General features: G+C 43.0%; 1 protein-coding gene across 1 annotated transcript; it reads left to right on the top strand.

Annotated features, from left to right (window-relative positions):
• Positions 1-6,917: 6,917 nt before the first annotated feature.
• LOC136070319 (uncharacterized) lies at positions 6,918-7,781 on the top strand. The gene has a single exon (XM_065780124.1). It carries the CDS (start codon positions 6,918-6,920, stop codon positions 7,779-7,781), a length of 864 nt encoding a protein of 287 aa, XP_065636196.1.
• The last annotated feature ends 6,470 nt before the right edge of the window (positions 7,782-14,251 follow it).

The raw sequence follows: 14,251 nt of genomic DNA on the forward strand, positions 1-14,251 counted from the left end.
TGTGAAGAAGACCCCTGAACAGTGTTTCCTTGGCAACCGCGACTCATAGATAGCCAGAAGGGGTGTCTGATGAGACAGGCACTCAAGTAGCAGCTTGGATGATTGACAAATTGATGGCCAAGATCATCGGGAAGAGGGCATATAATGTAAGAGACCCTTGGAAGAACAGGGGGAGGAAGCAAGAGATACTGTAGCAATTTAGAACCAAACTTGTAACAGAGTCTTCAGGAGCAATATTTAGGAAACCAGTCTCCAGGGACTTGGCTGAGGTCTTTATTCCTTTAGGACATATCTCTTATCTGCCTTTCTTCATCGTTGTAGGGACCCTTTTTTGTTATGTTAGGCTGGGCTGCCTCCTACAATATTAGGCCCAAATGTTCTAAGTAAAGGAATTGAGACCGGTCCAACTGCAACTAAACTTGGTCCGGCTTGTGCCTAAATTATGCCTCATTTGCCAGGAACATGCTTTCAGATGGGTTGTGGCAGACAGGTATGATAATAATGACAAAATAGAGTACTTTGGCTATTTAATAAAAGAAAATAACCAAATGATCCCTATTCAAGAAAACATAATCGCAATAGTTATAATTATTTTTACAAAGAGAACAAAGGGGAACAGATAATAATATATGAGTTAATCAGAAAAGAAAAGAAATCAAGTTAAGTCTGGTCCGCAGGAATAAAACTAAAGAGGAAAGAACGCTTCTTCTCAACACAACCAGTCTCCAAGGGAAATCCTGTCGTGGAAATTGATCATTTTGAGGGAAACAGACCTGAATGGTTAGTGCCTGGAGGAACCCTTTTTACTTTTAGCAGAGAGCAAGATTTTGAGAGGGAGAGAGGGAAAATCAACCTACTGGTGCATGCTTGCCGGTCTAATTCTCTATTTTTTTTCTTTTCCTTTTCTTTGTTTTTAGTCTTTCCTCTTATCTTTTCTTTCTTTTCTTTTACACTTGTTTTCTATTTTTGTGATTCCTTTTTCCCCGATTCTTGCTACCCCAATCTGGGCATGGCAAAGGCCTCCTTATATAGTGTCTGCTGTGACCAGATTTTACTATTTTGGCCCTTAATTACCTTTGTCTAGTCTGAGTGTACTTGTCGACCACTACTGGTCCGTTTATGTGCCATTCCCCCTTTCGAGACAAAGGAGAGTTGTTTTATTTATTAGTCTGCCGTGATATCCTTTCCTGCCACGGTGTAGGTGCTCTCTCTCTCTCTATCCCTCATGACATGCACCTAGCAGTTCCCACTCAATCTTGCTTCTTTTAGGTAGTCTGTCATCCCAGTAGGACGTATCCTCCAAAAGAGCTTGGGCAGAAATCACAGAATAGATTTTTTCCCCTCTTCCCTCCACCAAACCATGCTCTTTTACCTCTAACACATGACCCCATCATGTCCCATATTGGCTGGATATAGGCTGGTGGTGCCTGGACCTTATGCGTGCCTCCCTTTCATGTATGTCCAAAATCTATTTGCTGCTCATGCGTTTGCCACGGTCTGGAGGCTTGCTTGCACAGTCTGCCGCCCTTCTTTGACCCTTTATGTGGGTTGTTTTACAATTTTTCGCTCTCCTTAGGGGCTGGGCTTTATTTGATACTGGACTTTATATTTTTTTCAACCTATTCCTTGATTGCCATCATGTCTTGCCATATCACTTTGTCAGGCCTCTTTAGGCCTGCCGTTTATTCTTTCCCTAATAGCTTAGTATGGCCATGGATTTTCTTACTTATGGGCTCCTGTGTCATTTTTGTTTTCTCTTAGGCATTCTTGACCCATTTGCTTTTCTTGGGCTATCTCGGCCTTTTTCCTAACTCTATGTTCCCATGTGTTTTTACTAAATTCATTGGGCTTCCTCGGCCCAATTACCTCATACTCATCATTGGGGTTTGTGGGCCTGCCATCAACCCCTTACTCTTTTTGCTTGCATTGCTTTGAGCTTGTCGCGGTCCCTTCTCACTTTTCTACATCATACACTGCCCATGGGTTTGCTATTTGCTATTTCTCTCTTTTCGGGCTCCTTTGAGCCCATTTACTTCTTCAAAATCCATTTATTTATTTTATGGACCTGTGATCCATTATTCCTGCCGCTTGAGCTTAATGGTTCTTTTTTCTATCTATTTGCCAACTTCTTTTTGGTTTGTGTTGCTGGGCTCCCGCTTTCCCTTTTTTTTTTTTTGGCTTACAAAATGACCATCAACAATCGTCAAGACCTATTGGTTAGTTGCTTAACTCACTAGGGCCCAGTTCTTCAACCCAATCTCTACAAATTTATTTTTCTGAGCTCATTGGGCTAATACCCCATAGCTTTTGGGCTTGGGCCCCAAAAAGGTGACCCTACAAAATTTATCATGCTTGTTGACTCTTTTTTTCTTTTTTTCTTTTTTCTTTTGTCCCTCCCATAATGTGGTATATGGTTTTTGTTTTGTTACTTAACCTCTACTCAATATTTACCTATCTATTTTCTTTTTTCTTTAAACCTAACCAAGTAGTTTCATCAAATATTTCAATAACCAAGATTCCCACTAAAATTTTAAATTCTTCAAAATCAATCTTTATCAGTAAGATCAAAGATTCTTGTCCTTCCCAAATAATACAATTTAAGATAAAAGCATATTTTAATATTTCCAAATAACACCATAAATGCATGAAATACTTTGCCAAATGATGAAATCAAAGATGGTTGTCCTTCCATGCCATTAATTCATGCATTTTTCTATACGCAATACCAAATATGATGTGCTTTCAATGCTTCATACATTTTCCATAATCTATTAACAGAATAGTGCATAAAGTACATTTTAGGAAAACTATGAACAACGCTCTAAAATGGGTTTAACCTTCAAATATTTAAGTGTAATAATGATTATTTAAAAAAAAAAATTAAAAATCTCATTAATAAGTCACTTACCTTGAAAAGTCAACTAATTTTACCTCAACCAGCACCACGTAATCAACGAATCCAGTCATTAGGTTCATCACCAAGGATCTTTGAACCTACTAGACACAAACCCTAACAATCTCATTAAACTAGCCAATTAGCATGGCTCAATTTGATTATTTAAAATATTGTATACTTGTATTTTATACCATTTGAATATAAATGTTAGATAGATGCGATCCATAAGGTATGCAATATGGTTGATTTATATATATATTTTTTAATTAAAAAAATAGAAGTTTTTATTTTCAAAACTAATTAATGTCCCCTTGTGCTTACATAAGATATATAAGATATTTATGTAAAACAAAAAACAAACACAAGAGAGAATGGGGGAGAGAAAGAAAGAAATTTATGATTTATGTTATATGCACCCATTTTTTTATTTTTCATTCTTATGATCTAATATGCATATAAAATGCTTTAAAAAAAGTAAGAAATTAAAAAAAAATGTCGGCAAAAATAAAGATGAATTTAGAAAAAAATACAAGTAAATATGAGAGATAGGGGGCTTTTTTTTTTTTTTTTTTTTTTTTTTTACCCCCTGCAGTTCCACACTATGTAACTCATTGTGACTGGCGGGGCTGTACAACAGCCTCTACCAATGCAAGTGAACTTTCTCTGTCATTGCTCGAAAACTCACAATGATCATTAACCCTGTCAATTGGTTGCTTCAAACCTGTGTAATCAGATGAGGAAGGTTGAGTTGCAGGGGCTGGACGGGGTACACGTTTCCACGTAGCCTGATGGGGAATAACAACACTAATTCGTGGGGTCTGAGAGTTGGTAATATCTGAGAGGGGTGTTGTTGAATTTTTTTCCAAGGGGGGCACTAACGTAGGAGCATGTGACATGCTAATATTTTCATCCAAATCTTTTCTCAGTGTGCCCAAATCAAATAATGGAGAGTTTTCCTGATCAGTTTGAAACTCCTCAAGTTGGCCAATAATTATAGGATCCTCATAAATCCCAAGATCATCAACTATATCCTTCAATTGTTGAGTAAAGGAAATTCCTTGATTACCATGATCCTGAAAATTCGGCCTTATACTTTCCTTTGGGATTGTGGACTCTACAGTATTTGATTTAGGAAACTCCCCAATATCTGCTACCATATCCTCAGTTTCCTTTTCTGTTGAACTCATCGTTGCTAGGGTGGTCATTGGATTTGGGCGCTGCTGTTCAGTCCTCCTCCAACGTGAGGATAAGTTTTCCTTCTTGTCTTCATAATAACCTGATACATGGATTACATTGCCCTTTGATGGTCCTGACGATGTTTCCCAAAGCTATGAACCATACTGTTGAGAGGATTGTTGGAGAGTACCTTTACTTTGGATCCACAAATCACACTCCTTGTCACCATGATCAAGACATCCACACCAATAGCAAATATTTGGAAGCCGCTCATACCTGAATGTGACCTAGACCTTTTCATTATCCTCTAGTTTGATTACTCGGCCTCGACAAAGAGGCTAAAAGACATCAATGGTAACCCTTACTCTAATGTAATTCCCACACTCACACTTCGAAGTATCTGTTGTATGATCCACCCTCCCAACAGCTTCGCATATATCTTCCGCCACTGATCTGGTTTTGTAACTAATGGGAATATTGTGCACTTGCACCCAAAAAGCAACCTTATTGAAACTCAAGTCTTCAAGTGAAAGTGCGTTTCATACCTCTGTAACACCACCAGAGATTTGTCAAAACTCCATGGACCAGTGGACATAATTCTATCCACTTCTGCCTCCTTGTCGAAAACAAAAAGAACCTTATGACCCCCTTCATTACTGATCTTAAAGCCATTCTGAGATCTCCAAAGAGGTTTAAAAGTTTTGCTGACTAGATCCATGTTGAGTGCACGCCTTGTAAGGAACAGTGCTAAAATGATAAACTCTTGCCGGCGTCGATCCTGTTTAAAACAAATATCGTCCCCTTCCCTTTCGGAAAGGGAAAGACAACTCCATTGTTTGGATAAATCCTCCATACTAACACACCGCTAAGCACAAAAGAATGCTGTGAGAACAAAATAGGAAAAAGAAAAAAGAGAGAATGGTTCTAAAATGTGTTTCCCCACCCCCAAAAGAAAGAGAAGAAACCACTAGCCCTACCTGTAACGTTGTTACAAGAGAGGAAAACAAGCTTTACTAGAAGGGACGACAGTTCTACTGCCTAAGAGAGAAGGAAGAGCCAACTTTCTTAGCTGCAAAGAAAAAAAGTTGAAGTGTTCCTTTCTCTCTTTAAAGTGGTGTATTTTTACTAGGGGGCTTAAAAAAAATAATAAATTATTGATAAAAGAAATTCTATTAGAAGAATAATTCGAATAGTAATCAAAATAGAAATTATAGTGAATAAGAAAAAAACAAAATAATTTAAAATAAAGCTACTATTTCTATCCAAAAATAAAAGAGCGATGTATTAAAAACCAAAATAAGAAAATAGTTGATATTCACAAAATAAAAAAGGCACACCACAATATAATCAATGAAAACCTATAAATTGTAAAAATCCAAGATCTTCTCCTTTGTTTGCCATATCAAACAAGTAAACGTAGAAAGACAAAATACATGCAATTATTTACCTCATGCATGTATTTTCTTTTCACGTATCTGACATAGATGGATAGAAGAATCCATATATCATAATAAAAAAGCTAATAGTAAAAAAAATATCAAGAACCCATTAAACTCACATGTCTATCCAAAATAATTGATAAAAGTAATATAGGAAAGTCAAATAAAAACAACTAAACTTTTATTTCTATCTAAAAAAATAACTGTACGCACGAACATGCATGACTTCTGTGGGGGAAAAAAGGCCCGGCCCAACGTAATGGGCCGAAGGCCCATAGGAGGGCCATTTTGCGTTCGAGAAGAGGAAGATAAAAAAGCAGGGCCCAGCTGGAAGTGGGACCCTCAAGATGAAGAATTATCACAGTTCAACGAGGACATCTCCTATCCGAAGAGGTTGTAATCCTCTGACGCGATATCCTAGATCAATTGAATGTGTGAAAGGCCAGAATGACCTTCCGAGGACTCCACCTGATCAAGATAAACTCTGAGCATGCTATGGAATGATAAGGATGGAGAAATATCTAAGGAGAAAGCTGCTGCCACCGTATTTAATGCACTGCAACAACTTTTCTGGCCGCATTTATGTGGAGAAGACCCCTGAACAGTGCATCCTAACCTACCGCCACTCACACAGATCTAAAAGAAGATGCCTGACGTGACATGTACTCCAGCAAACTCATGGATGAGGAACACGTGGACGATGGAGATAAGGACAAGAGTGACTATATAAAGGAATGAAGCTCCTAGCAATGGGGGACACTAGGTTGTAACCCTAAGATTGTGGTTCATCAAAAGAAAACAAACTGTGTAGCTCCTCGGATTATCAAAGTTTACGTGCAAATTAATGTCAGCTTGTGTTTGAAAGCTGTGATCTGTTGTTATCAATCCCATACTTAATCTAGCTCTTTCACCCATACTCTACAAATTAATTGTCTTTGGGCTTGGGCCACAAAAACCAACCCTACAATTGGCGCCGTCTGTGGGAAGAGCTCGAGTGTAAGGGAAAGTAGCAGCAGTTGATCATGGTTGAACAGGGGCAACAACCGGCGGAATCTGGGGCATCCCAGCATATTGATCCTTTTCTCAACTTGGAGCAGAGGCAAGACCGTGAAGGCAGTGTGCATACTACACATACTGAACGCACTCAGCCTCGTGGCGGAAGTCACGTTTCTCATGTAGAGAAAAACAGTATACAAATAGAGATTGAAAGGTTAAAAAGGGAGCTGCGCCATGAGAAAAGAAAATGTGCTACCTCGCATCATGATGATGACTCGGATGACAGACAGGACATCACCTATGAGCAGCATTCCTGAACTCCAATCAGCGAGATTTTTTCATATGAGGATGAGCACCCTCGTAAGAAGCAACCTCGAGGACCACCGTATGGAGGGGTGGGCAATGATGCCATGAGTAAGGCCTTGAATCAGATCTCCAGGTCACCTTTCACGCGTAGGATCGAACGGGCGGAGCTTTCTCGGCGTTTTAACCAGCCAACTTTTACAACTTATAACGGCAAAACCGACCCTGTGGAGCATGTCAGCCATTTTAACCAAAGAATGACTGTCTATTCCAGGGATGAAGCTCTGATGTGCAAGGTATTCCCCTCTAGTCTTGGTCCCGTGGCCATGAGGTGGTTTGATAACCTGAAGGCTGACTCCATCGATTCTTATCAAGAGCTCACTCAAGCTTTTGGTTCACGTTTCGTCACATGCCGAAGGGTGGCCAAGCCCTTGTCTTCTCTGCTATCCTTAAGCATGCGTGAGGGCAAGTCACTTAAGGCGTACTCGGATAGATATTGGGAGATGTTTAATGATATGGAGGGCAACTTTGATGCAATGGCCTTAGAGACGTTCAAGCTAGGCCTCCCCACCGATCATGGTTTAAGAACATCCTTGTCCGACAAGCCTGTTACTAGCATGCGCCAGCTTATGGACCGTATTGAGAAGTACAAAAGGGTGGAGGAGGATCAGCAGCAAGGGAAGGGTAAGGATAAAGTTACCCCCCAAGAGAGGAAGGACTTTAGGTTAGATCGTTATAACAACAATAAGCCGAGGAGAGATTTCGCTGGGCACTCAGGCTCAGCAAATGCTCAAGCAGTTAATACAGTGTTCAAAGAGCCCGTTCATCAAGTCCTGGAAAAGATCAAGAACGAGTCATTCTTCAGATGGCTGAGTAAAATGGTGGGGAATCCGAAGAGATGCAATCATAATCTCTATTGCCAGTACCACCAGGACCATGGGCATGCTACTGTAGACTGCAGAAGCTTATAGGATCATTTGGACCAGCTGGTCCGTGAGGGCAAGTTGAGGCATCTTCTGCATCACTCCAGTGGCCGAGGAGGTCAATCGAATTCTGAATCCGAAAAGAGGGAGCCTACAAAACCCCCATTAGGTATTATTAATGTCATTTTTGCAGCGCCAGGGAGAACCGGATCCCGGCCGACAAAGGTTATGTCGGTGGCTCGGCTGCCAGCAGGAGATGCTGACCGAAATCCGAGGAGCCCTAGACAGACTGAGCCGCCAGTTTTGGGCTTCTCGAACGAAGATAAAGCTGGGACCACTCAGCCTCACGATGACGCCTTGGTAGTCACACTCAGGATCGGTGGATACGATGTGAGGAGGGTGTTGGTGGACCAGGGTAGCGCGGTGGAGATCATGCATCCTGACCTTTTCAAGGGGCTGAATCTCATGCTTGGTGACTTGACTCCATATTGTTCTCCCCTGGTCAGCTTCGAGGGAAGGACGGTTAATCCGAAAGGGTAGATACGGCTGCCTGTTCAGACCGGCTCAGAAATAGTTGAGGTGGACTTCATTGTGGTAGATGTCTATTCCCCTTATACGGCGATTGTAGCCAGGCCTTGGTTACATACGCTAGGGGAAATTTCCTCCACTCTGCATCAGAAAGTCAAATATCCTTCCGAGGGGCGCGTTTGTGAGATCTGTGGAGATCAATCCTCGGCTAGGCAATGTCTGATGGCTGCCATACGACATAAGCCCGAGGGTGAATCCTCGGCTAGGACGGAGGAAGATCTATAGCAGTTAAAGGGACGGTTGTCACTCGTCAAGGGACAGGATGAAGGTGTAGAATGCGAGGACTTAATACGGGTTTTGGTTGGGACCAACCCTAAAAGATACTTTCAAGTCGGATCTCGGATACCTCAGTCAGAGAGAGAAGAGCTAGTTGAGTTCCTTAAAAGAAATATTGATGTATTCGCATGGAGTACTTATGAAGCCCCAGGATTGGACCCGGAGTTCATTTGCCATCATTTGAAGGTTAACCCTCTGAGTATACCAAAGAAGCAACCTCCTCGGCGGCCATCCAGAGAGCATGCTGAGGCAGTCAAGGAGGAGGTGCAAAAGCTCAAGCAGGCTGGGGCTATTAAAGAAGTTTTTTACCCCGAATGGTTGGCAAATACTGTAGTGGTAAAAAAGAAAAGTGGAAAGTGGCGAGTTTGTGTGGACTTCACAGACTTGAACAAGGCGTGTCCTAAGGACCCTTTCCCTATGTCGAAGATTGATCAATTAGTAAATGCTACTGTCGGCCATCCTCGGATGAGTTTCTTAGATGCTTTTCAAGGATATCATCAGATACCACTAGCCCCTGATGATCAGGAGAAAACCGCCTTTGTTACCCCTATTGGCAATTACCACTATAAAGTGATGCCGTTTGGCCTGAAAAATGCAGGTTCTACCTACCAGCGGATGATGACCAAGATGTTTGAATCACAACTGGGTAAAAGCATTGAGGTCTATATTGATTATATGGTGGTTAAGAGCAAAGTTATTTCTGAGCATTTGAAGGATCTTGATGATGTTTTTGGAATTCTGAGGAGACATAAGTTGCGTTTGAACGCGTCGAAGTGCTCATTCGGTGTGGGATCAGGCAAATTTTTGGGTTACATGGTAACGCACAGGGGAATTGAAGTCAATCCTGATTAGATAAAGGCTATTCAAAACCTGCAGCCTCCTCGAAATCCGAAAGAGATCCAGAAGTTAACGGGAATGACAGCTGCCTTGAACCGATTCATCTCCAGGTCCGCGGACAGATGCAAGCCCTTCTTCTCGCTGATTAATAAGCGGAAGGGATTTGAATGGACTGAAGAGTGTGCCTCGGCTTTTCAACAACTTAAAGACTACTTGTCTCGGCCACCAATTATGTCTAGCCCTGAGCCAGATGAGGTCTTATTTGCCTATATCGCAGTGGTCCCCCACGCTGTAAGTTTAGTGCTGATAAGAGTGGATCAAGGCGTACAAAGGCCGGTCTACTGTGTAAGTAAGTCTCTACATGAAGCCGAGATTAGATACTTACCATTGGAAAAAGCCATTTTGGCCGTAGTACTTGGAACGCGAAAATTGCCCCATTACTTCCAAGCCCATACTGTCGTGGTGCTCACACAACTCCTATTTAAGACTGTACTTCGAAGTGCAGATTACACAGGGAGGATAGCCAAGTGGGGCACTATTCTAGGGGCTTTCGATATCAAGTACATGCCTCGCACTTCAGTCAAAGGACAAATCCTTGCAGATTTGGTGGCCGAGTTCATGGAGCCCAGTTTGGAAGAAGTAGCGGTAACGAGGGGCATGGATGAAAAATCGGTTGGCATGATTTCTCAACAAGATCCTGCTCGATGGGGAGTATACATAGATGGCGCTGCGAACCGAAAAGGTTCTGGAGTGGGGCTGGTCTTGACTTCTCCAGAAGGAATCATCATTGAAAAATCGCTAAGGCTGGATTTTGGCGCGACCAATAATGAGGCCGAGTATGAAGCCCTATTGATGGGAATGACTATGGTCCGAAGAATGGGAGGAAAGGGCGTGGAATTGTTCTCGGATTCGAGATTAGTTGTGGGCCAAGTACAAGGGGGAGTTTGAAGCAAAGGATGAAAGGATGCAAGGATACTTGAATCGAGTCAAACGTCTGCAAGGGGAATTCGAATATTTTAGCTTGCTACATGTTTCTAGAAGTAGCAATGCACACGCAGATTCTTTGGCCACATTAGCTACCTCTTCGGATCAAGATTTGCCGAGAGTTATCCTCGTGATGGATCTCCATGAGCCCACTGGAACAGGAAGGGATGCATTTCAAGTACACCAGATTCGAGAAAGTTCATGCTGGATGGATCCCCTAATCAAATTCTTGACGGATGATACCTTGCCAGAAGAGCGAAAGGAGGCTGACAAGATCCGAAGGAGGGCTACCAGATTTTGGCTGTCCGAAGACCGAAAGTTATACAAACGTTCCTACTCGGGACCGTACCTGTTGTGTATTCACCCAGAGGCGGTTGAGTCGCTACTAGAAGAATTGCATGAAGGGATTTGTGGGAGTCACACTAGAGGCAGATCATTGGCCCACCGAGCCCTTACTCAGGGATTTTGGTGGCCGAACATGCAAGAAGAGGCCCATGACTATGTGAAGAAATGTGATCAATGTCAACGGTTCGCACCGAACATACACCAGCCGTGGAGTCCTCAACCCACTATCTAGTCCATGGCCGTTTGCCCAATGGGGTTTGGACTATGTGGGTTCGTTCCCCAAGGCTGTAGGAAACAGAAAGTACCTCCTAGTCGGCACCGACTATTTCACGAAATGGGTAGAAGCCGATCCTCTTGCCCATATCCGAGACATGGATGTGCAAAAATTCGTGTGGAAGAGTATTGTCACTCGTTTTGGAGTTCCTCATACCCTCATTTCGGACAACGGCTTATAGTTTGACAGTAGCACATTTCGGAGTTATTGTAGCGAACTAGGGATCACGAACAGATACTCTACTCCTTCCTACCTTCAGGGGAATGGGCAAGCTGAAGCAATTAATAAAGTCATTGTTAGTGGCTTAAAGAAGAGGTTGGATGACGCAAAGGGAAAGTGGGTCGAAGAGTTGCCACACGTGCTCTGGGCTTATAGAACTACACCTCGCAGATCTACTGGGGAGACTCCTTTTTCAATGACTTATGGGTCTGAAGTTGTCATTCCTTTGGAAACAGGTTTCCCAACTTTGAGAACTAGCTTGTTCAGCCCTGCCAGCAATTATGAGCTCTTAGAAGCAGGATTGGATTTGATCGAAGAAAGAAGAGAAAGTGCAATAGTTCGGCTGGCTCACTACCAGCAGAAGCTTAGGCAGGGCTATAATGCCAAGGTCAAGCTAAGACTCTTAGAACCTGGTGATTTGGTACTCAGGAAAGTGGTCGGCACTGCGAAAAACCCAGCCTGGGGAAAATTAGGACCGAATTGGAAGGGTCCATATCGCATCACTTCATGTGCCGGCATAGGGGCATATTTCCTAGAAGACTTGGATAGTCATGTACTACCCCGCCCCTGGAATGTAAATAACCTCAAAAGGTACTATTATTAATCGAATCGTTCTTTTTGTTTATTATGATAACTTATCATTCCTTATATGTTCTCTAAGTGTTTAAACTTAAACCCAATCATGCCTGTAGTCCTCGGACCAGATGATTTTGGGTTAGTTAACACTCCTTATCTGTTCTCTAAGTGTTTAAACTTAAACCCAATCATGCCTGTAGTCCTCGGACCAGATGATTTTGGGTTAGTTAACACTCCTTATATGTTCTCTAAGTGTTTAAACTTAAACCCAATCATGTCTGTAGTCCTCAGACCAGATGATTTTGGGTTAGTTAACACTCCTTATATGTTCTCTAAATGTTTAAACTTAAACCCAATCATGCCTGTAGTCCTCGAACCAGATGATTTTGGGTTAGTTAACACTCCTTATCTATTCTCTAAGTGTTTAAACTTAAACCCAATCATGCCTGTAGTCCTCGGACCAGATGATTTTGGGTTAGTTAACACTCCTTATCTGTTCTCTAAGTGTTTAAACTTAAACTCAATCATGCCTGTAGTCTTCGGACCAGATGATTTTGGGTTAGTTAACACTCCTTAGTGGTTCCTTACATACTAATGATTAAACCTAATCATGTTTGTGATCTTCTGACCAGGCGATTGCTAGTTAGTTAATGTTGTTGTACCGTTATTAACACTAGGCTACTCTTAGAATAAATCTTGCCTGGCATTAGTGACTCTGTTTAACAGCAGCTTTAAGCCTGAGTTAACCTTCCTGAGTATACATGCAAAAGGATTTGTCCATTCTTGTAATATTTGGTATGGTCATCCTTTAGCTGTAACCTCTTTGTACTGCCTTCTTCGGAACCAATTTTAATTGCATGTATTGTCAGCAAGGCAAAGTAATTATGCCTATCTCTATGGTAGTAACTACAACGTGAAATTATTTGTAACAAAAGAAAGTCATACAGAATGCAATAAATACACTAAAGCTGAAACAAAAAATATTTCATTAATCAAAACAGGATAGTTTACAACTCCCTGCAGTAAGGGGGGAACAAAAAAAAAACATAACAGCAACAACAAAATGGCTAAATCCTAAGTTTTTGTTGGAGCTTGGTCTTGGGGATGCGAGGGCATTTTCTCTCCTGCCAAGACCTCGCCCTTTTCTTGTTGTGTCTCAGTAGAGGGGGCCTGATCACCTTGCTAGTTGGGATCCTTGGTAAGCTCAAGGATGACTGGGGGAGTTGGGTCGGCCAAAGGCTGCTTCGAGGCCTCTGGGAGTTGTGCTGGAGGAGGGGCATCAGCCTCTGGAAGCTGTCGAATGTCTTCATCATAGAAGATATTCTCTGGCAGTCTCAGCTCTGAATCAGCGGGCACTCCAGCAGCGTCCAGCGCTTTGCCCTAGGTCAGATCACAGTAATCCCGAGCGACCGAGGCGAATTGCTCGATGAGACCTTTCTCCGTTATCTCCACTCCCAGCTGATAGGATGCTTTCTTCTTGGCCTCGGTCGCCTCCTTGGCCAGCTGGGCGTCCCTCCGAGCCTCCTTGGCAGCCTCTTTAGCCTTTAGTAGCTCGGCGCGAAGCTCCTTCACAAGCTCCCTCTCGGTCGCCAGATTTTTCTGAGCTTCGTTCAGTAGATTGCGCTGGGCTTCGGCCTGGGTCTCAGCATTTCTAAGACCAGCATGGAAGCTATCCCTTTCATGGGTCACTCCCTTTAGCTGGTCCGAGATCCGAGAGACCTCGTCCTTCAGGCCACCCAAGGCCCTTTCCGCTTCGGACCTAGCTTGGGCCTCTGCTTGGGCTTCCACATAGGCCTTGCGATTCCATTCTTCGGCCACGTAGACCTGTTGGGTGATTTGAACAAATAAAGTAATAGTGTTAGCACATAAACATAGAAAATCAATACTATGATCAAGGAGTTGAATGAGTGTACTTACCATGGCCAGATCCCTCTTCAGGGACGTAAAGAGTTCATACTGGCTAAAACGCCTATATGACTCCATGTCTCGGGGGAGGAGCAATGGTTGCTGCAGCGCTTCGGCTATAAGACCAGCCCTACCCCCATCATAATTCCTGACCGAGGTCTCCCAGGAAAAAGGGACGCCGTCAAGGTCTAACTTGGGAGACCATGTGCGTTGCCCTCGGCGCACATCGGCCATTGGGGGCTCCTCTCTGCTCTCTACAGAGGAGGCCCTTTTATTACGGTGGTCCTTTCCCACCTTCTGCTGCTTAGCCTTTGGTGGTAATACCACCTCCCTGTCCTCGGGCTCCATCGGCCTCTTCTTCTTTAAATCCGGTATTGGGTTGAGAGCCGGATCGAAAACCTGTGGTGGGGGAGGAGGTGGAGGTAGATTCACCGCCGGCCGAGAGGTCCCCGTCCCCTTTACCTCAGCTTTGTTGCCCCTTTTCTTCAGGAGGAGTTTCAGGTCAGACATTTCT

This window comes from Quercus suber, unplaced genomic scaffold (genome assembly GCF_002906115.3).
Source record: "Quercus suber isolate HL8 unplaced genomic scaffold, Cork oak 2.0 scaffold_225, whole genome shotgun sequence".
Taxonomy (NCBI): domain Eukaryota; kingdom Viridiplantae; phylum Streptophyta; class Magnoliopsida; order Fagales; family Fagaceae; genus Quercus; species Quercus suber.

Coding starts and splice junctions, on each gene's coding strand:
- LOC136070319 (XM_065780124.1), top strand. CDS start 6,918: ATGAGTAAGGCCTTGAATCAGATCTCCAGGTCACCTTTCACGCGTAGG.